The sequence below is a fragment of the Gadus morhua genome, chromosome 23 (assembly GCF_902167405.1).
Source record: "Gadus morhua chromosome 23, gadMor3.0, whole genome shotgun sequence".
Lineage (NCBI taxonomy): Eukaryota > Metazoa > Chordata > Actinopteri > Gadiformes > Gadidae > Gadus > Gadus morhua.
In genome coordinates, this window is record NC_044070.1 from 10611557 (window position 1) to 10631911 (window position 20355).

The following is a 20355-nucleotide window of genomic DNA, read 5'->3' on the forward strand; positions in this document are numbered from 1 at the left end:
CGCGTTGCTTAAGACAATATCAGCGTAAAATACCAAGTTATTTATAGTGACTGTGCCAGTTAGGGAAAATAAACACAAGCGTGATGGAGAAAGTTGAAATAGAAGGGGCCCATTATCTGGACTTGGTATTGCAGTCCTTTTGTACAAATGCAACAACTCTCTTTGTAAACATGACCGGCAGGCCTGCAGCTTAAGAATGCTCCATTGGCTTGTTTGGTTTTTTTTACTGGTTGTCTGCCAAACAAAAACAACAAGTGGGTCGAACTTTAGGAATGTCGTGGAGGTTTCTGTTGGAAAACTGTGTGTATTGCGGACGTCATTAAGTGCACTCATAATTATTTTCACTGCGCATCAAAGCTCCTCATGACATATTATTGCAGTGCATCCTCACGTGCACGCAGCAAGGAGTGTGTGTGTGTGTGTGTGTGTACGTTGAGTCGTAGAGTGGGGGGTTCCTAGCCAGGATACAGCTGCCTGTGACTAACACTAAGCTGCCCTTCTCACACGTAACACACATCTGCTTCCTGTTTTCATTCTTTGAGTTGTCTTCTCCTGCTTATTTCCCGCTCACCTGTTGCACTGGACATTACTTCCACCGTGGTGACCACGCCGGTGACTCACTGACGGTAGCTATCCCGGCTACTGTAGCGAGTTATAAGGGGCTGATACGCGTCAATCGGTAGAATGGATAGAACGCAACGTGAGATTATGGCTACTGGGGCCCCTGACTTAAGTCCTGAGCAAAACAAACAAAGCGTGTATAACAATGATATTTATTCAAACAACAAAACTTTACAGAGGAGCTGGATTATTATCTTTACATTGCATGAGTTCAGCTACGTCATCATGTGTTTTGACCAACTTTGTTTCCGGGCAGAATGACGATTGCCGGAGCAGACCAGTTTTCACAAAATAACAAAATAATTCCTCAAAGAGATTATCAGGGAACTGTGACAAGTTTATAACAGTATTCCATAAAGGTTTCGTCATAACTCGAGTTGGTCTCTTAGGCAAAAGGTTCATATTTCCACCAGGTTTCCATAATAGAAAAGCTGAGCGCACCTTGGCCCAGCCTCTCCTCTAGGAGCCGTAGTACTGGACGAGTTTCTCGTTGGTGGGCTTGAGGATCTTCCTGTCGGCCATGTTGACCACCCAGCCAGGGGACAGGCCGAAGAAGATCTGCCTGGGGTCCTTCCGGGAGCTCAGCATGTGGAACAGCTCGTCCCTGGAGAGGTCAGGCAGGACGTAGCCGTACTTCTTGGCAAGGGCCAGCCGGGCCTGCTGGACCTGCTCGGGGGGGGCGAGGTAGCCGCGGGCGCAGGGGTCCATGTAGAACGGGACCATCTCCTCCCCCGGGTGCATGCGCTTGGGGATGGGCTGCCCCCGCTGGAAGAACGGCACGGGCTTGATGAGGATCGCTGGGAACCAGAACACGGATTAGACCCCGGGAATAACCACCAAACACCTGTTATCAAATATACTGAACATCTTTAATTACAGTACTGAACACTCCCAGACCATTTATCTACAAAACACTACGGAAAATACAAATTAGTATCCTTTAAGCACTATCAAAAATGCATTTTATTAAACAAAAGAAACGAAACTACAAATGAATAAAATTACATTAAACTACTTAGTGGTCTGACATTTATGAAACAATGACATTATTTCAGGACGTATACAGATTGTTTTTTGGAGGCAGTCAAACTCCAGTCATATACATCACGGTATCAATACTAGCCCACTGTGAACTTTGACCCCTGCAGCATACGTCCTGCCAGATTGGAGGTAGTATAGTCTAGTGGTCAGGATGACTTAATGCCTGAGAGGTTTGTTAGGATCCCCAACGTCAACATCCTTGAGCAAGAAGCCCACCTAGCCCTACCTGCTCAGTTAAATGAGCGAATGGTGACTAGTTACCGAGGCTGATGGGGTCATAGAAGCTGTTGGTGAGGACCCCGCCATTGCGCTCCACGGCAGCGATCGCTGCCTCCGACGCCCGCTGGACCTCGATGTTGATCTTGGCTGAAAAGAGCTCAGCGCCCTGAGGAGGAAGCAAAACAAATGACCCGGGGAACCTCAGGAAGAACGCAACATAAATAACAGGAGATCACAATGAGCAGGTCAGGGAGGGATGTGGCAGCGCTGATCTTAACCGTGGGATGCAGTGACACCTAGTGGCACGGCAGTGCAACTGAAACTAGCCTTAGTTACATGCAACACATTATCGTACTGTAGAATAGGGTGTTGGATGAAGACAATACAAATACATTGTAACTTCTACATCAGTTCAGCCCTAGTAGTTTGTTCCAAAGAAAACCAGGACTTCTGTATGTAGACTACCTGTAGGACAGCTTTAGTACAATGGGGTTTGAACCCAGAACCTTACCCAGAGTAAAACATCTGAACTTATATCAGACTGTCAACCGACGTTTTTTGTGTTGTAACGGTCGATATTCTAATTACTATGTAATGAATGAAATAGTTCAATGAATGTGTTGCATTAGTAGAAAGGAAGGTCTTCCTCTGTCTCTAGCTTTGATCAGCAGTCACCTCGTCTACGAGCTGGACCCCGAAGTCCCTCTTCTGGGGCTGGATGGTGACCCCCCGGGCATTGACCAGCTGGGTCAGGTCTATGGGCTGGGACGGGTCCAGGCGGCCCACGTCGATCAGGTACTGCAGACGCTTCAGAGACAGGGGCTGGTACTGGGGCCGGCGGCTGGCAAATACAATAAGGAAACATTAATAATAATGGGTTATAATGTAAAGCGTTGCTAAAAATGCTGAAAAATAATCTGAAAGGTCAAATGTATTGCACTGCACGTGTGTGTGCTCGTGTGCGTGTGCGTGTGTGTGTATCTTTAAGAGAATAGCGAGCCGGTGCATGATTAAAAGTAGCCAAATAGAGCAGGAAAAAACGCCCAATCTGGCAACACTGCCTGCACTTCGTCCAAAAGCAGCCTAACCTGGCAGGAAAAAACGCCCAATCTGGCCACACTGCTGAACGTCCTCGCGCTCCAGCGTCAACGTAAATCAATGAGACCAACTGAAAAAAAATTCCGGTATGAAAATAAAACTGTGATTCTGAAGAAACTCTGTTGGTATATTATTGAAGATACAAGTGTTTAGATTTGTTAAATGGTTTGAACGAAGGTAAACGGTTGCAAATGATTGAGTTATGATCAGTGTTGGCTGTTGGGCATGTTACTTTTTCTAATTACTTTAAGAGTAATGCATTATGCATTACTTGTAACTGTCATGTAAAAGTAATTAGTGACATAACAATATTTCTGTCTTTGAATTGTAAGGCATTACACTTCTTTAACCTTACTTTCACCAAAATAACAGGATATATGGATTGTTGTTCTCAATAGATCTTCTTGTGTTCAATGCAGCTCATTACACAGCAGGAGGTGATGTGGTATGGCATAATGACTGAGCTAGGCTTAAGGCTAACAAATGTACAATATAATGGTCGCAGTTATGGCTCATAGTGCAAAACATTTTATAATAGAAATACTGTAACTTTAGGTATTCATATTGAAATCAATAGAGCTAGAGCCTACTACGGTACATTGTAAAAAAACAACAACATTGAGCACTCTTTTTTGGTTTGTCTAGGATGAAATAGTGTGGTTGACACCGAAATTTTGACTAATGGTCCTGTCTCGGGTATCTGTCTCATTTCAAATCGCCCCGGCCTGCATCAACAATAGCTGGCTATCGGTATTCACAAAACTGTCCTTAAAACAACCCTTAATGTTCGTTTTCAGAAATGTGCAACTGACTGAGTGGTTAGTGATGTTCGTTGATGTTCCAAATCAAGTATCGTAGCGAAATATCGTTTTCTGTTGTGTTTTATTTGGCATTTTGTAGTCTTTTTGCTCCGTTATAGCCCTACTGTTGTTACGGAGAACCGAGCGAAAAGACTACAACCAGCCCCCCTGGACTCTGCTGCTGCCGTGATCTTCTTCTCTAGGCAGTAAGAGGAAGGAAATTTCGGGTTTAAAATGCATTGTAAGGCACGTTACTGAGATTTGAACCGAGTAAAATATTACCTTTTTTTGTAATGCCTTACATTACAGCAAAAAGTAATGCATTACTTTTGTAACGCGTTACTCCCAACACTGGTTACGATGTCTAATTTATTCTAATTTTGTCTGCCCATTCTTAGAATGGGCAGACGTCTTCAATGAAAACAGCTGAAACCGAAGCCGGTATGAAACTAAAACTGCGATTCTGAAGAAAGTTTAAATGATATCGAAATACTGTTTCGATATTATTGAAGATAAAAGTGTGTAGATTTGTTAAATGGTTTGCGAAGATAAACGGTTGAGAATTCATTTAGTTACGTCTTAAACAGTTGAAGTACCAGAGGACGGCTTCCTCCCATGTTAAAAAAAAGATAGTATTTTAAAAGTAGAATATCTTTAAAAGTATAAAATAATCTGAAAGGAATTCCAAGCTATTCTGACATTTTGAATGGTGTCTCTAGCAGAAAAATTGAGGAAGGAGATAGGTCCCAAAGTTTGTAGAGAATAAGAAAGAAAGAAAGAAAGAAAGAAAGAAAGAAAGAAAGAAAGAAAGAAAGAAAGAAAGAATACAACTTCAGAAGAACAATAGTTGAGTGTTGCATGCAGCACTCACCTAATAATACTACTAATAACGTGTTACAGTACATTGGCCACTGGGACATTACAAACCAGCTGTTCAATGGTGGTCAATATAGTAATTTACCACTTTAGTAAGGGTTCTCCATAACCAATTCCCGACAAGAAATATACAGAGGGAATTGTTGAAGGTCAATACAGCATTCATTCATTGTGTATCGATTGTTTTGTATACATGTGTACTTCAAGGGCTACATTTTTGTCCGTTTTGTTAAGATCACCTGTTACCAGATCGTTTGTGCTGGACCAGACTTCATTATCACACACAAACATTTTATAATGACAAAAAGACAGGATTGTGTACCTGTGCCCTTCGTTGTATCCATATTTCGGGATAATCAGGTAGAAGGGAGTCGCTCCTCCTTCGAACCCCAGACGAGGACGAGTTCCCCTCTGGCGTTCTCCCTTATGGCCGCGGCCGCTCCGATTGCCTCCATACTGACCCCTGCCTCGCCGTTTCTCCTGAAGACACAAACCAGACAAGACACACAGGTTACCCCTTGTCCAGTCGCCGTTGTTAGCATCAGTCCATTGACTTCAACTGGACATAGCTAACATTAGCTCTGAAAGCTGCTGCATTATTGACATAACAAAAGCTCACCTTTTGCTTTGACCCCGGCTCGGGTCGCAAGTTTGCTAAAGTGATGCGAGGTAAATTCTGTAAAACATCCAAAGCTTTTCCGCCAGGCTTTTTGATAAGAGACATGTTTATGCTGCTCACATGTCACAGGGAACAGAACCAAGGACACATTAGTCACGTGACAATTGACCCCGGAAACCCACCGACATATTCCTTAGAAAACCAAACAAAGATATTATACATTTCAGACGAAATACCAAATTTCAGTCATCTTTATTGATAAAAAATATATATAAACTGATTTACTAAACTATAACTTGATTAATTCTCAATATCGTGATTTACCAGGAACCAATGTCGCCGTTGTGCTTGGAACAGGAAATCACACGACCTCCAATCACGTCGCAATGTGGGCGGGACTACGGAGTGTTTTGCTAAACCAATCGTGAGTGTGGTTCAAGGCCAGCAGCAAACCGGTGATTTGGTTGTTATTTTCTCAGGTAATAATTCAAATAACGGCAATAATCCTACCCGTCCCAAGGATTAAAGTCCGTCGTTTCCGTCTCATCTTCTTATATTCCTCATTAGTCCACCTGTCAGTGAAACCGACACATTCGGCGGTCACTTTGGCAGCTCGTCGCTCCCAGAAGGATAACATCACATGACAGCAACTCCAGCTCTGCATGTGCGGTAACAGCATGTCAGCTCCTCTACCTGCCGTGGTGCCTGCCGCGCGGAAAGCCACCGCCGCGGTAAGACGCGTCCATGTGTTATACTATTTCTTTGTTTACATGGTCATGTTGATTCGTTGATATGGATCAATACTGTGCATTATCAATTCCTTTGTATATTATGTATTTATCACAGGTTATATTTCTACATGGTCTTGGTGATACGGGGTATGTTCTTTTGGTGTTGGCATATTGATATATTACACCAGAAATTATTATACCAAAAATAATAATATGTGGACATATTGCTTTAGTACATGTATGTGCATTCTTTCTCCTTAACCAGACATGGGTGGGCAAGTGCCTTCACAGGCATCAAAACACCCCATGTGAAGTACATCTGTCCGCATGCGTAAGTACAGTAGGACCCTGGACACCATTCATATACAACTTGGCATAACTAGGTTGTTCTGGACTGTTCTGATTTTAATTACGCTCTCTCCTTCTGCAGTCCAACGATACCAGTTACCTTAAACATGAGGATGTCCATGCCCGCATGGTGAGTCAATAAAGACTGTTTTTGCTCATGAATAATTCTTGAATTCTCTCCCAGGATTGATAGTGTGAAGTGTTTATCTTATAGGTGTCTTTGAATAGTCAGACTGCAGGAGGCTCATTCTTCTGTAAATATGTGGGGATTTTTACCTGCTCTGTTGGCAGGTTCGACATTTATAGCTTGAACCACGACGCGGATGAGGACGCATCGGGTATCAAACGAGCGTCAGAAAATTGTAAGCCTCGTCTGAATATAGTCACAGTGTTCTCAGTTACATAAAAACCTTTGCAGTCACACTGTTTAAGATAAACCATTTCTCCCCTTCACAGTAAAAGCCCTAATAGACCATGAAGTGAAAAATGGAATTCCCTCTCATAGGATAATGCTGGGTGGTTTCTCCCAGGTACGATCTCACACCTTGCTCTGTTAAACTTTTATCTCAAATTTCAAATTGTATAAGGAGCTTTAGTGACCATGCTGTCATATAATTATCCAGATATCTTCCTGCAGACAAAAACATTTCTTAGTCAAATCAGATGTTATGGCGGTACTAGATTTAGGAATAATGTGATTGGTTTATTAAGGATTTGATTTGCGGTAGTGGGTGAGTGTAGGAACCTCGGCTTCAGCTGTCTTACTATTGGTTGGGAGGCTGTGAATCCCCTCCCTGTAGAGCTCTGTGAGCCAGTCAGAAGCCTGTGTTGTTTTTGTTGGCAGGGTGGAGCGCTGTCTCTCTACACCGCTCTGACTTCTCAGCACAAGCTCGCCGGTGTGATTGCTCTGAGCTGCTGGCTGCCTCTACGGAACTCCTTCCCTCAGGTAAGGCCAGGCCCACTCACCTGGACCACACCTGTTCCTGCCCTAGCCCTCATTACGAGCTGCAGTTGAAACCCTCTCCATTGATCGAACGAACTCCCTCATTAGCTCTACATAGGACGTAGGAGGATAGTCTATTACTTAACTGTAAGCATCTGCTGATTGAATACTTAGGAAATAATGAGGATAAGTGATTAGATCAGAACCCTGGGATGGACTTTAACTCCCAGAATCTGGAGCTCTTCCCTCCTCCTTACGGCCCCGTCCAAACAAAAGGCGGTTCAGGGAAAACCCCCTGGTCCGCAGCACTGTACATTGTAATCTGGTGCTGATCCTAATCCTAATCTCTCGTGTTGTCAGGCCTCGGCCTGCGGCGCCAACGCAGACGTGCCTCTGCTGCAGTGCCACGGGGACGCGGACGGCATCGTCCCCGTGCATTTCGGTCGCCAGAGCGTGGAGAAGATGAAAAGTCTCATCAACCCGGCCAACATCACCTTCAAAACGTACCGCGGCCTGGCTCACGACGCCTGCCCAGAGGTCAGCACGGGGTTGACCCTCAGGACTGGGCGCGACAGGAGGACATATTGATGGGTGTTTTGTTTCTTCAGCAGGCGTGATTTTTACCCTCTTTTTTTTTCTCTTTCCCTTTCTCTCTCGATCCCTCTTTCTTGGTTTCTTTCTGTATTTGTTACATTCTATCCCTCTCCTTTTCTTTCTCTCTTGATTCGTCTCTCCCTCTCTCTCTGTCCATCTGTCCGTCTGTCTCTCTCTCTGTCTCTCTAGGAAATGGTGGAGGTTAAGAGGTTCATAGAGAAACAGCTCCCGCCCATCTGAGCTGAGCCTGTCTGATTGGCTGAGTACTCCCCACGACCGCTGTCCACCAGCCTATGCTACCGCTACCTGAAGAACCCACACTGACTCAACGCGCAAACCTCCGCTGCTACCGCTACATAGAGCCATACTGGACCGGGGCTAACGGTGGGCCTGGATGTTAGCCTGGACATTCGCCTCTACATTAGCCTTAGAATTAACCTCGAAGTTAGCCTGGGCGTTAGCATCCAGATTAATCTGCTAGCCTGGATGGTAGCTCGGGGTACTCCTAACTGGGAGGACCAGAAGTAGGCCCACCTCAAGTGTTAGGACACAGGAAGTAGAATTACCCCAGCAGAGTGCAGACGCCTGCTGATAAGAGCACAAGCTATCTGGAATACCTTAGGCAATATCTGACTAATACTTTTTAGTATTATAATACTACTGCACCATCTAGTATAAGTATACTTATGATGAAGCTACCAGCTATTTTGAGTGAAACCAAGTATTAATATACTACTTGATATAGGTCAAAATATACAAGCTGTATGTTCATTTATATAGTATTATAATGCTTTGAGTCATCTCAATCATTGTATTTTGCAATGATGTGATTAAGTGAACCACGAAGCATTGACAAAAGAAACACAGTTTACGAATTTACATAGGTTTTTATAATATTCAGATTGATATGCATACATATATACATGCACACAACCCACATACAAAATCTGTAGGAAGATGTAGTATTATATTAGAAAGAATAGACTTTTCCATTAATATCCATGCAAAACAAGGGCAAAGTGTGTTCAACATAAACATTACAACTGTGCTTTATTCAAGTTGTGAGAAAGGTCAGCACTGTTTCACACAAACGTTTTTATAAATACACAGATAATATCAGTGGTTATGGTCATGGACTCACCCCCGTGCTAAACCTCACAGTATTCCAACCCACAACACGCGCTCCACTTCCATCTCTCGCCCATCCCTTTCTCTGAGGAACTTATCTTTGACCAGAGCTGAGAGCACCAAACGTATGATGTCATAGTGTCACCATTCAGATCCACGGCGGAAGTGCGTGAGAGAGCTTTGTTCCAAGGCACTTAAATAAAAGAAGAATAAATCAAATCTATTTTCTACCAGGTGTAGTTTACGTGGTGTGATGTGTCCTAACACAAGGGTGCATGCTGTCCTTCAGAGAACAACATAGAAAAGTGCAATAACAAGCGCTTATATATATATATATATCTATATATATATATGTAAAAATATAGGAGGTTCTTTTGTAACAGGTTTGAACTGGTTCTAGCCGGGCACCTCAAGTGGTTTGGTGAGCTGTCAGAAGTTACCCCTGGATAAAGAGTGTAATTAGGGTGGATTCTCTTCTCCAATCTATTTAGATAAAACCAGACAGACTTATCTGGTGGTTAATTTCCCATGATGCATTGCTCCCTTCTGACTTTAACCTTACCCGAACCATAACCTCAAACCTACACTAAACCATCACTACTGTAATCTCAACCTTGATTACAAACTTCAAGATGTCCTGAAACTGAAATATAGTTCTACCTTGACGGCCCTAAAACTGACACATATGTGATGATTTTCCGACACATAATATTAATATGCACTGTTGGACTATCCTTTTGTTACTCCTGTTTTCACAAATCAAACTGAAAGAAACCGTAAACATCAGCTTAGTCTGATATCCTACATGCATTGTATCACAAGTGCATGTTTATGTCTATTTACTATTTCACGTTTTAAGTCATTAATCAGGCTCTTTTATCTAAAGCTACTTCAGATACATGCCGTTAAGGAGCAGGTAGGGGTTAGAAATTACAGAGACAGGTCATTACGGAGCAGGTAGGGGTTAGACAGTACAGAAATATGTCATTATTCTGCAGGGAGGGGGTTAAACAGAACAGAGACAGGTCGTTTAGGACCAGGTAGGGCTCAGGGGGTATGTCGCTCTCAGAGACCTACAGGTAGAGGCTTGGAGTCAAATACCCTGATCACTAGATGATCCTGTATCCAGTCTTTCTGACCCCTTTACCGTATCCATCCTGTGTCTGTTGAGCGTTCTATCAGCTTTTTTATCGACTTGTCATATTCATTTTTGGAAGGTGCCAGAAACAGTGCGTCTGAAAGGTCCATCCAAATGAAAGAATTGCCGGGTTTAAATGACAAACGTGAGTGTCAACCCTGACAAACGTGAGTGTCAACCCTGTCAACTTACCACTTTGACTCATAAAAGTTGACCTCATTCTTTGTACATGGATTGTTTTCAATTAACCAAGGATCGTTTGTTGGGGCTCCCTGTGGAGCACAATTAGCGGTTAGTTGGCCCAGCCCTGATGAGAAAACAACACAGCATTTTCTGCGGAGCCCTATGTTTGGAATATCCTGATCTATTGAATGAACCCATCTCTAGTGCATCATGGGAGTTAACACCAGTAGAGTGCTAGCTATTGTTCTACCCGTCTACTCACAACATAAGGGGGTGCGGGGGACTAGGTGCCCTAACCTGGGACCCCCTAGGGCTCAGTCTTGGGCTCCTCCAGGTCCTTGAGCAGGTCTGTGTAGGCGGAGGAGTTCATGTAGCGTGGGTACGAGTCCCGCTGCATCAGGGTGTAGATCTGCTTCTGGGCGTCCTCGAAGGTATGGGAGGTGGGGTCCAGCATGTTGCGGTTGATCACCTCTCGGACCCGTGAGTCAAGACTCACCTGAGGAAGAGGAAGAGGAGGAGTCGTCTTACAACAGAAGCCACTAGGGGGTGCTAATGGAACAACGTACATAGTGCAGGTTTAATCATCTCCCTCTTTTGACACGGCGACGAGGGTGAAGATGACAACGCTTCCGGTCTCACCTCTTTAGGGGACAGGATTGAGATGAAGTCCTCGTAGACCTGCCGCACCTTCTCCTCCACCACCGTCTTGTTGGTCTCCTTCTTCAGCTCCTCACAGGCCAGCCAGAACATCATGTTCTCCTCGCTGAACTCCGTCCGCAAGAACTGCCGGAAACACCCTCGCCCAGCCGCGCTCTTCATCAGACGCTCGAAGGACATGGACCATGATCGAGCATCCTCCAGGGTGGGCTTAGGGCTGGGGACAGGAGGAGAAGAAGAAGAGGGTGAATAACGATGGAGGAGATGAACAGAGAGAAGTTGGATGGAGAAAAAATGAAGATGACGGTGATGGCTTTGATTGTCGCCTCACTTGAAAGTCACTTCAGATCTAAATACATACTGCACGATGCTAATGAAGTTCTTGAACTCAAGAAAATACATTCTCACAACCAGTCTTGTTTTAAACTGTTCAGCTTCCACTAGGTGAACGACCTCTTTGTGAACTGGAAGGTATATGGTGAAGCCGCCAGCCACGTTTGTGTTGAGGCGTGCCCTTACCTGTCGTCACACACGGCCAAGACGTCTGTTCTCCGCTCGAGACCTCTCGGGACCGTCTCCTCATCGCTGCGAACTGTCAGACTAGAAGAGACAAGGAAGGGAACAGAGCGCATTTTAAAACCTGTCTAGAAGACAAGGAACAGAAGAGAACGTCTCTAAAGAGAGAATAAAACATATTCACATGCACGTCCCAATAACGACTCAATGCCTTTCAAAATAGTTACATCTTGACCTGTAGCAAGTACAGCATGTTAGTATGTCTAAATAGCATGTTGTATAGAACGTTAGCTTATATCATGTATATCATGTTATAAACCATGTGTAGCATGCTTTATGGGTTATGTAGCACACGTTACGTGGTGGTTGAATTCCGGATCACATAGTGATACTCTGTTTTAATGGAACTCAGTAGGCTTTGGAAAGTATGTTGTAAGTGCTATGCTCAAGATAGTAGCCGGAACTACGGCTATCCTACAGGGACCCTGTGGCCTCTCGGTAGAAGCCAGCCCAGTGTGTGTAATTGAATTGTTGTGCACACCTGGTGTTGCCTTCGCCTATAGACTAATTAAGGCCAGGTGTGCATGATGTCAGCTGAGCCCCCTGGACCGGTGGCTCTTTGTGACTCCGGAGCAATTAGGTGAAAATAATTGAGGCAGAGGTGGCAACAGAAGTCAAAGTTGACCCCCAGGGGCCCAGCAAGCACCAAAGTCAGGTAAAACCCCAGAGGCTGGGGCCGGGAATCAGGGAGACAGAGGAAGAAACATATATAGTCCAGACATGAATGGGAACACGGAGGAGGCTTCAGTACACAAAACCATCCCTTGCGGTTCAGGCTGTGGGCTGTTGTTTTGGTGGTGAGGTGACCTGAACAGTGTGCGGAGACATTGGTTTTGTTTTCGCATTTTTATTCACTTTATCAGGCAGGACTGTATATCGAGGGAGAGAGGGGGGGGGGGGGGGGGGGGGGCTACTCAAAGTTGCCCCTCGCCTAGTAAATCTGGCAGTTCTCAACCTGAATTTGGGGCTGAAGACTTGTGAGATCAGATAATAATATTAGATACATTTTTGCAATTCGTAATTAATAATTCGTAAATTAGACAGGACTAGTGTTGTCAAAAGTATTGATTTTTCAATACAGTTTCAATACTCATTTCCCGCAGTATCGATACAATAGTACCGGCTGCGCTTTCTCGCTCTCTCTCCTCTCCGCCAGCGAGTTGACAGACACACACGAAGCCCCGCCCCCTCTCACGCACTCGCGCTGCGTTCACTCACAGTAATTGGTCACTTTTACGACAGTCATTCTTCTGTCGTACCTCGTAACCTCGTTAATAGTCTTGTTATAGTGATCTTATTAATAAAAATAATAAATGAATGTCATTTAATAAAAAAATAAAATAAAATACAATCTCTCAATGTTATGTACATTTGTCCCCCTTGGTATCGAAACTGGTATTGAGCATCGATATTTTTTCCAGGAATTGTATCAGAGTTAGAAAAATCCAGCATCGTGTCAACACTAGTCCCGGACCCGCTGGCCTCGTGCATAGTAACGTGCGTTACCAGGAGCAGCTGCAGCAGCAGCACCAGCAGAAGCAGCACGCGTTGGACGCGTTGTTGGGAGGCGTCTTGCGCATGGCGTCGCGTGCATGCAGGACGGTGGCGGCCGCCTCCTGGTGAACCTGCATCTGCCTCTTCCTCTTCTCCAGCCACTCCGAACCCATAAACCACAGAGGAAGAGCTGTAGGGGAGAAGGGGGGGGGGGGGGGTGCAGAGTGTATACTGTTGTTACCAAAAAACTCTTAAAGGGGTACCATCATGGCTCTTTGCTAATATGAGGACCTACTGTTTACAATTTGCGGTCTGCGACATCAACTTTGTGTTTGTAAGAAAGAAAAGAAAGCACAGAATCGTTGGAGGATTGACGTCACTGGTCCGTGAGTTGGGTTCTCCCTTGGTACGATCTGGAAAAGTGACGTAAATGGACCAACTTCCCACTATTTAACTCATGACAAGCGATGCTTGTGTGATTATTGTGTGACAGATCCCCTCTAACATTAAGCCAGTGGCATCCAACATTTCTGACCCAATTTCAGGCGACCACACTCCACGTTCAGCAGTCAGTGTAGGCTACATGTTGCACACTTATTCCGACCACACAGAATGAAGGACACAGAACAGGGTCTGGAGTCGTGCGCAGACTCCTTGAGACTAAGTGGACTGTGGGAGCACATTGAATGACAGTGGGTGAATATCAATAATGATTTCACAAAGACTAGTTTCTGATAACGTTCAGCCGGACGCAGCGTTGCTTTATTTCAAGATGAAGATGAATCGGGCTTGCAGAAGATGCTAATCAACATGAAGCCAAAAAATTAAAAAAAGTATGGCCATTTTTTTTAATTATTAGCATCTCTCTCTCTCTCTCTCTCTCTCTCTCTCTCTCTCTCTCTCTCTCTCTCTCTCTCTCTCTCTCTCTCTCTCTCTCTCTCTCTCTCTCTCTCTCTCGCTCTCGCTCTCGCTCTCTCGCTTTCTCCCTGAGCCTCTCTCTCACTCTGTCCCTCTCTCTCTCCCACCCACCACAGGGTTGACACTAATGGAAGCGACAAGGCGTTACATTTGCGCCGCAGCCTCCATCAACACCATCATCATCTCAAACTGTGGTTAACCGACACCATCCGCCTCATCAAGGAAACTATTACAACCCGTCCTGGTTATTGTTTTGAATAGCCATACCCCCCCCCCCCCCCCTCATAATTGTTCCTCGGAATGCAGATTGATTTGAATGGAAACAGAAAAATTATCCGAATGCAGCCATACATCGAGCTAATCCACAGATATCCTGCAGTTAGAAGGCTACACAGACTATCAAAAAACAAGCAAAAGATCAGGTATATTCAGTATGCAAATAACGTTGACATGCAGCATTGTATAATAGGCGTCCTATCGGTAACATGTCGTTCAGAGACCAATGCTGATGTTCTGGTCCAAATGAAGGCGAATGCACGTGTGCTTTTTAAATCGTATATATATACACGCATCACTGATAATCAATAATCAATGTAAATGATGGAGACAGACATGTACTCACTGTGTCACCATGAATGCCAGAATCCAGGTGATATTTGGTTCGAGCACATCTGACTGCTTCTCCTTGGCAGCGCAAAGCAGTGGGGTACCCCTCTGCGCATGCGTTTAATTCCAAGCGTAAAATATGTTTCTGCGCCTTGTCCAGGAGCCCAACATCGCGTGCCTCATCACCGCAACGCAACAGATTCCCGATCAACAGGTTAATTAGCCAGGTTATGGACGTGGAACACAAACGGGTTTATAAAGTGGTTTCAAATGGATAACATTGTTCTAGAATGGGATGTGAAACAGTGTGGGTCTATATCTGGTGCTTGTGTCCTCAGTGCGTGTTGAGCGCATCCGGCGGAGATACAGCGGTGCCGCAGCTGGCCGGTGGGACCGCTAGGGGGCAATGTCGGACTAATAGGTTTCATATGGTTGTGTAAACTCTTGTGTCGGACGTTAGAGTTCATATGGTTGGTGAGTCTCTCGTGTGGGACGTTTGGTTTCAGATAGTTGGTGAAACTGTTTACATGGAATCATATTACCAACTCCACTCTCCTCCAGGATGATAATGCTGATAAACCTGACTCATCCCGTCGTCAGGTTTATTTTTGTGGTAGGCTAATTTATTATAGGCTACTTTAGCTAAAGAAACCGTTTCTCTAATTATAATGGGGAACATAGATATTGGCTTAAGGGTCGAGCAATGGAACCAACAACTAATCTAATAGGATCAGGAGAGAGCTAGCTTCCGAATCGTTCCCATTCTGCAATCAGTAGCCGGCCTGATGAGTTTGTGCTGAACCCAATGGCCAGTTCACCATCAACTCTAAACACTCTCGATTTGGGACGTCCCTTATCTGTGATCAGAGCCGTAATCAAATGACCAGGCATGGACGAGAGACCAATTTCCTTTTATAGGCTAATTGAAGTTATTTTATTTCATAAGAGAGAGAGTTAGATTTGGTCTAATATGTATTCGATAGGTTTACATATTTGTTAACTTTGTTTAGGATTACAAATCCCATTTACTGTATGTATTTTTCTTTTCATGAAATATATTACGTGTTGAATTTGTTGTTATACTGAATCAATCACATCTTCCAACCGCTCCTCCTGAGTTAATGAAAGGGATGCTCCAATCGCATCTTCTCTCCTTGATGACGCGTAGCAGAAACTCCAGTGTGACGTCATAAGGAAGACCACAGCTTTTTACTAAGAAGAACCATCGTCTTGAATATCAGAAAAACACATCTCACTTATGCTCCATTTACTTGGTTATTCTAAAGTCAAAATCATGCTTCTCTCTCAGGGGGCCGCTAGATATTAGGCAAATGACGCAACCGACCCATAATAAGCACGACTTTCCATAGAGGCTGTGAAGGTCTAATTGAGGTAGACAATCAGCGCCGTCGCATGGCCATCACGGGAATTAAAATTTAGAGCTACGCGTGTACGCGCCTCATACGCGCGTAAACCAATGGTTCCCTATGGAAAAATTGACGATTTTATACGCGAGGTACGCGGGTAACGCGTTTGGTGTGGCCGCACCTTAACACATTAACACCATAAAATACTCTAGCAAAATATGAAATTCACAAATATTGCAATAATTTGCATAATTGGTGCTTTCAAACACTCCATGTGAAACATGTACTAACTAGACTTAATATGTGAGAGTGGTGTATGTTAATAATTAACTATGTCAAATTACTTAACAAATAAACAATAAAAAAACTTCTGGGATGACACAAATAGACGGAAAATCCTGATTAATAATAGTCAAAATACTTAGGGTTCAATGTTTTTATGTAAAACAACTACCGTACTCTACTGTGCTGTACTGGCTGTACCATGGTGCTGTACAGGCTGGACGACGCAGGGCGTGGACGCATGCGCGGTCCAGACAAGTTACTGCACTGACGTAAACACAACTTGTCTTCCGGGTGTATTCTTTCTCGTCGGTCAGTGAGCGTTCTTAACTAGGTTATTTTCGCTGTTGTTTAACATTTTTCAGCAATAATGAATCGTATATTTGGCAGCGGGAAGCCTAAAGCCCCCCCTCCCAACCTGACGGACTGCATCGGCACTGTGAGTATCAACCTTAACAACTTGTTGAACGCTGCCATCGCAAAGTAAACAAGGAGGCTTTTGGTTGTTTTGTGTAATCAGCTATTCGTGGTTTAAAACAATTTTTGACCCACAAGATGTGTACTGCTTTTACACTTCTAACACTATCATGTAAAGAGTATCCATGTAGTATTGGTGCTAATGCGCTACACCCTGGAAAGAGAGGGGGAGAGGATAGGATCTCCTCTCACAAGCTTCATCATGTGAGATTAAACAAGGAGACGATTTAAAAACAATTCTTGTTTTAGACGAAATCCTTACATTTTAAACTAATGATAAAAACACAGCCATCTTCCTGCTTGGATCTTGTGTTGAACTGGTTGGACAGGTTTCAGGGCCAACTAACCCCTAAGCTATGCCATTCACACCAGGGGATGTAACCCATTATGAATCTAACGTCTAGTCACTTCTGTCAGCCTGTATTAGTTCTAAGACCTACAGTCGTATGTGTTTTATTTTTGGTAACATTCAGTCACTCTGCAATGGGTCTACTCATGGGGTTTAACCTATAAATCCCCACGTTAAGTGGCCCCTATACCGGGTGAAATGTAAAGCATCGCTCTGTCTCTGATCAGGTCGATTCTCGGTCAGAGTCCATTGAGAAGAAGGTGGCCCGACTAGATGCTGAGCTGGTGAAGTACAAGGACCAGATGAAGAAGATGAGGGACGGGCCCTCAAAGGTAGCTCATCAAGGCTTCACCGGTTAATACCTTGGAACATAGCTGTAGTGTTGTGTCCTAACATGGCGGCCTGTCTCTCCCCCCTGCTAGAACATGGTGAAACAGAAGGCCATGAGAGTTTTAAAGCAGAAGAGAATGTAAGTCATCACAGTTAAAGAGCCTGTATTCTATCTCCAGCTGTGATGTTGCAGTGGCTTCGATTGGCTAATAAACATCACACTTCAAATCCGCTGTCTCTATTATTCAAATGTGATGTTATTCAAACCGTGTCACACAGCACTTTGGACCACATGCTTTAAGTGTTTGCTAAAGGAAAAGTGGCCAAGCGAAATCGATAACTCTAATCTGTCGGCGTGCACCGGTCTCAGTGTTTGATTTGGTCTTCCAGGTACGAGGGCCAGAGAGACCAGCTCATGCAGCAGTCGTTTAACATGGAGCAGGCCAACTACACCATTCAGTCCCTCAAAGACACCAAGACAACCGTAAGACCCTCTAGACACTCACCTTCATCACCGCTACGGTCTGAAGGGCAGAGAGGCTGAACAGGAGGAGAGCTTGGAAGGAACCTTCATCTTAGGGATGGCTGTAGAGACCTCCTCAACATACTGGTACATCCTGTGGTCTATGGACTTTGTGTTTGACCATTATTTTCCCTCCAGGTGGACGCCATGAAGGTTGGAGCCAAGGAGATGAAGAAGGCCTACAAGAACATAAAGATTGACAAGATCGAGGTATTGGTCTTTGATTATTTAAAGCTCCCTCCTCCCCAAATGTGGTCAAACTAAAAGCCCAGTTCTCTTTTTAAACATGCATCCAAACGATGTCTGTGTTCCCCCCCCCCCTCCCTCCTCCAGGACCTCCAAGACCAGCTGGAGGACATGATGGAGGACGCCAACGACGTGCAGGAGGCCATGAGCCGCAGCTACGGCACGCCCGACATCGACGAGGACGACCTGGAAGCAGGTGAGCTCAGCCCACCGATCACCAGGAGGGAAGGCGGCAAACGGCCCGTTTCAAATCCTGTCCGTTAGTGACGTCACCAGTGGGCGAGTCCACTCAGAAGTACAATGGATGGGTCAGCCAACCAGTTGGTACAGTCCACTGAGTAAGCTGCACTGTCATACTGGGTGGACACTTCCACGTATGGTGTCACTTCTGGATGGATTTTGTAATGGCTAATCAGCATCACACCTGGCCCCTTTTAAATGTGATTATGTAATTCATTGTGTGTCTTTCAGTCTGGATTGTAATTTACAGCTGGGATTTCCCCAGATTTGTGAAATGGCATTCAGATTCAGACAACTTTATTGATCTCAAAAAGGGCAACTTATTTGCAGTTTACCAAGTCCATACCAACAACTTAAAAGAGATAAAAACTCACAGAAAAGACAAGATAGCGATATGTCGGTGGCAACATATCATGTTCATAGGTCAGTACGACGAGCAACAATAAAAAAAAAACTCTGATTAAGTAGTATAAATAACAATGTTTAGTCATTTAAAATAAACACTGTCAGGGTGTAATACAATGATGGCAGAGGGAATGAAGGACTTGGTGTAGTGGTTGGTTCTCCTAAGGGGCTCCTTACAACGCCCGCCTGAGGGCATTGCAGTGAATTCACAGGACACATCATGGTCCGATTGGCTGATAATTCACGACCATGGTCATGTGATTGAGCTGTGAACTACATTCATTCCTTAGCTGGTCAGCTGATTAAACCAGCCTGCAGCTACCCTCCTCCATGTATTCAGGACCTCTGGTGTGTGTGTGAGTGTGTGCGCCTGGTTCGGTTGATTCTAACAGTCATTTGTTCCCGTTTTAATGTCTACAACTCAACCCAGACGGATTCCCGTATTTGTCGTTGTATGGGGTATTAAAGTATTGCTTCTGCTGCTGTGTTTGGTCCACAGAACCTGATGTTTGTGTGTGTGTTGTGTCTAGGTCCACAGAACTGATGTTTGTGTGTGTGTGGTGTCTAGGTCCACAGAACTGATGTTTGTGTGTGTGTGGTGTCTAGGTCCACAGAACTGATGTTTGTGTGTGTGTGGTGTCTGGACCCAGAGAACTGGATAATGATTATGTGTGGTTTCTGGGTCCACAGAACTGGACGCACTGGGAGATGAGATGATGTTTGACGAGGACAGCTCCTACTTGGACGATGCCTCCACCGCCCCCTCCATCCCAGAAGGTCTGCCTGGGGACAAGTCCACCAGCCGGGTAAGGAGCCACGGGTCCTCCCCCATCTCATTAGATACTGCTCATACGGGGCCGTCTACCTCTTATTTACCGTTAGGGCCCCACTTGTTTCACTCATGAAGTCCCAAGATGGAGAGGTCACCCAGATGCATGATGGTTGGACTTCAGCCTAGCAGTTGGTAGAGGCCACCAATCACACTTCTGGGTGGAACCTCCCACTTGTGAGGTCACAATAGGAGATGACTGTTTATTTTAGGACTGGTGACCTCACAAAACTTATTTAAGTTTTGTGAGGTCACCAGTTGGGAGCGGTGAGCCAGAAGTTTGTAAACTCATGTCTTGGTGGACCCTCCCATTTTATGGTCACAAAGCGGGGATCTGGAGCCATTCATCATTGTGCCATAATCCTGATATTCCTATTGTCTTGTTTCAGGACGGTGTGCTGGTGGATGAGTTCGGCCTCCCCCAGATCCCAGCCACATAGGACGGCCCGCTGGGATTTTACATGTACCAAAGCCTTGTATTTAACACTCCTGTCTTTCACCGCCAGCTCACAGGCGCCTTAATGCTAATCTTAATTTAGCATGCAATATATTATATCGAGAAATAATTTAGTAATAATGTGATTGTCTTTCCGAAGAACAAATATTCTGGCTAAAGTGATTCTTGGAAGAAAAAAACGCCTTCTGTAAACTTTCTACTGCAATCCAATAAATTATATTTTCGGACAACCCAACTCTTGCTCAACTAAAAGAGTCTTG

At 44.6% G+C, this 20355-nt stretch overlaps 4 protein-coding genes across 7 annotated transcripts; 2 read left to right on the forward strand and 2 right to left on the reverse strand.

Moving 5' to 3' along the window:
- Positions 1-759: 759 nt before the first annotated feature.
- On the reverse strand, positions 760-5497 carry mrpl15 (mitochondrial ribosomal protein L15). The gene is made up of 5 exons (XM_030348863.1): positions 5275-5497; positions 4978-5135; positions 2557-2722; positions 1924-2047; positions 760-1418 (listed from the first exon to the last, which is right to left on the reverse strand). The coding sequence occupies exons 1-5, from the start codon at positions 5377-5379 to the stop codon at positions 1081-1083; spliced, it is 891 nt and encodes a 296-aa protein (XP_030204723.1). The 5' UTR covers positions 5380-5497; the 3' UTR covers positions 760-1080.
- A 105-nt stretch (positions 5498-5602) lies between these two features.
- On the forward strand, positions 5603-9241 carry lypla1 (lysophospholipase 1). Of its 4 annotated transcripts, none has more exons than XM_030348871.1 (10): positions 5603-5698; positions 5842-6005; positions 6121-6152; positions 6271-6336; positions 6436-6483; positions 6645-6715; positions 6810-6883; positions 7198-7299; positions 7657-7833; positions 8080-9241. In XM_030348871.1, exons 2-10 carry the CDS (start codon positions 5937-5939, stop codon positions 8128-8130), a joined length of 690 nt encoding a protein of 229 aa, XP_030204731.1. In that variant the 5' UTR covers positions 5603-5698; positions 5842-5936; the 3' UTR covers positions 8131-9241. The 4 variants fall into 4 exon arrangements, with proteins under 4 accessions (XP_030204731.1, XP_030204728.1, XP_030204730.1 ...); XM_030348868.1 differs by having other exon boundaries at positions 5606-5753; XM_030348870.1 differs by having other exon boundaries at positions 5632-5729.
- A 139-nt stretch (positions 9242-9380) lies between these two features.
- LOC115537165 (regulator of G-protein signaling 20-like) lies at positions 9381-14793 on the reverse strand. The gene is made up of 5 exons (XM_030348876.1): positions 14607-14793; positions 13079-13256; positions 11516-11596; positions 10979-11213; positions 9381-10835 (listed from the first exon to the last, which is right to left on the reverse strand). Exons 2-5 carry the CDS (start codon positions 13237-13239, stop codon positions 10647-10649), a joined length of 666 nt encoding a protein of 221 aa, XP_030204736.1. The 5' UTR covers positions 13240-13256; positions 14607-14793; the 3' UTR covers positions 9381-10646.
- A 1679-nt stretch (positions 14794-16472) lies between these two features.
- Positions 16473-20330, forward strand: chmp5b (charged multivesicular body protein 5b). The gene is made up of 8 exons (XM_030348877.1): positions 16473-16678; positions 17293-17397; positions 17488-17534; positions 17786-17879; positions 18057-18128; positions 18252-18360; positions 19500-19615; positions 20028-20330. The coding sequence occupies exons 1-8, from the start codon at positions 16610-16612 to the stop codon at positions 20076-20078; spliced, it is 663 nt and encodes a 220-aa protein (XP_030204737.1). The 5' UTR covers positions 16473-16609; the 3' UTR covers positions 20079-20330.
- The last annotated feature ends 25 nt before the right edge of the window (positions 20331-20355 follow it).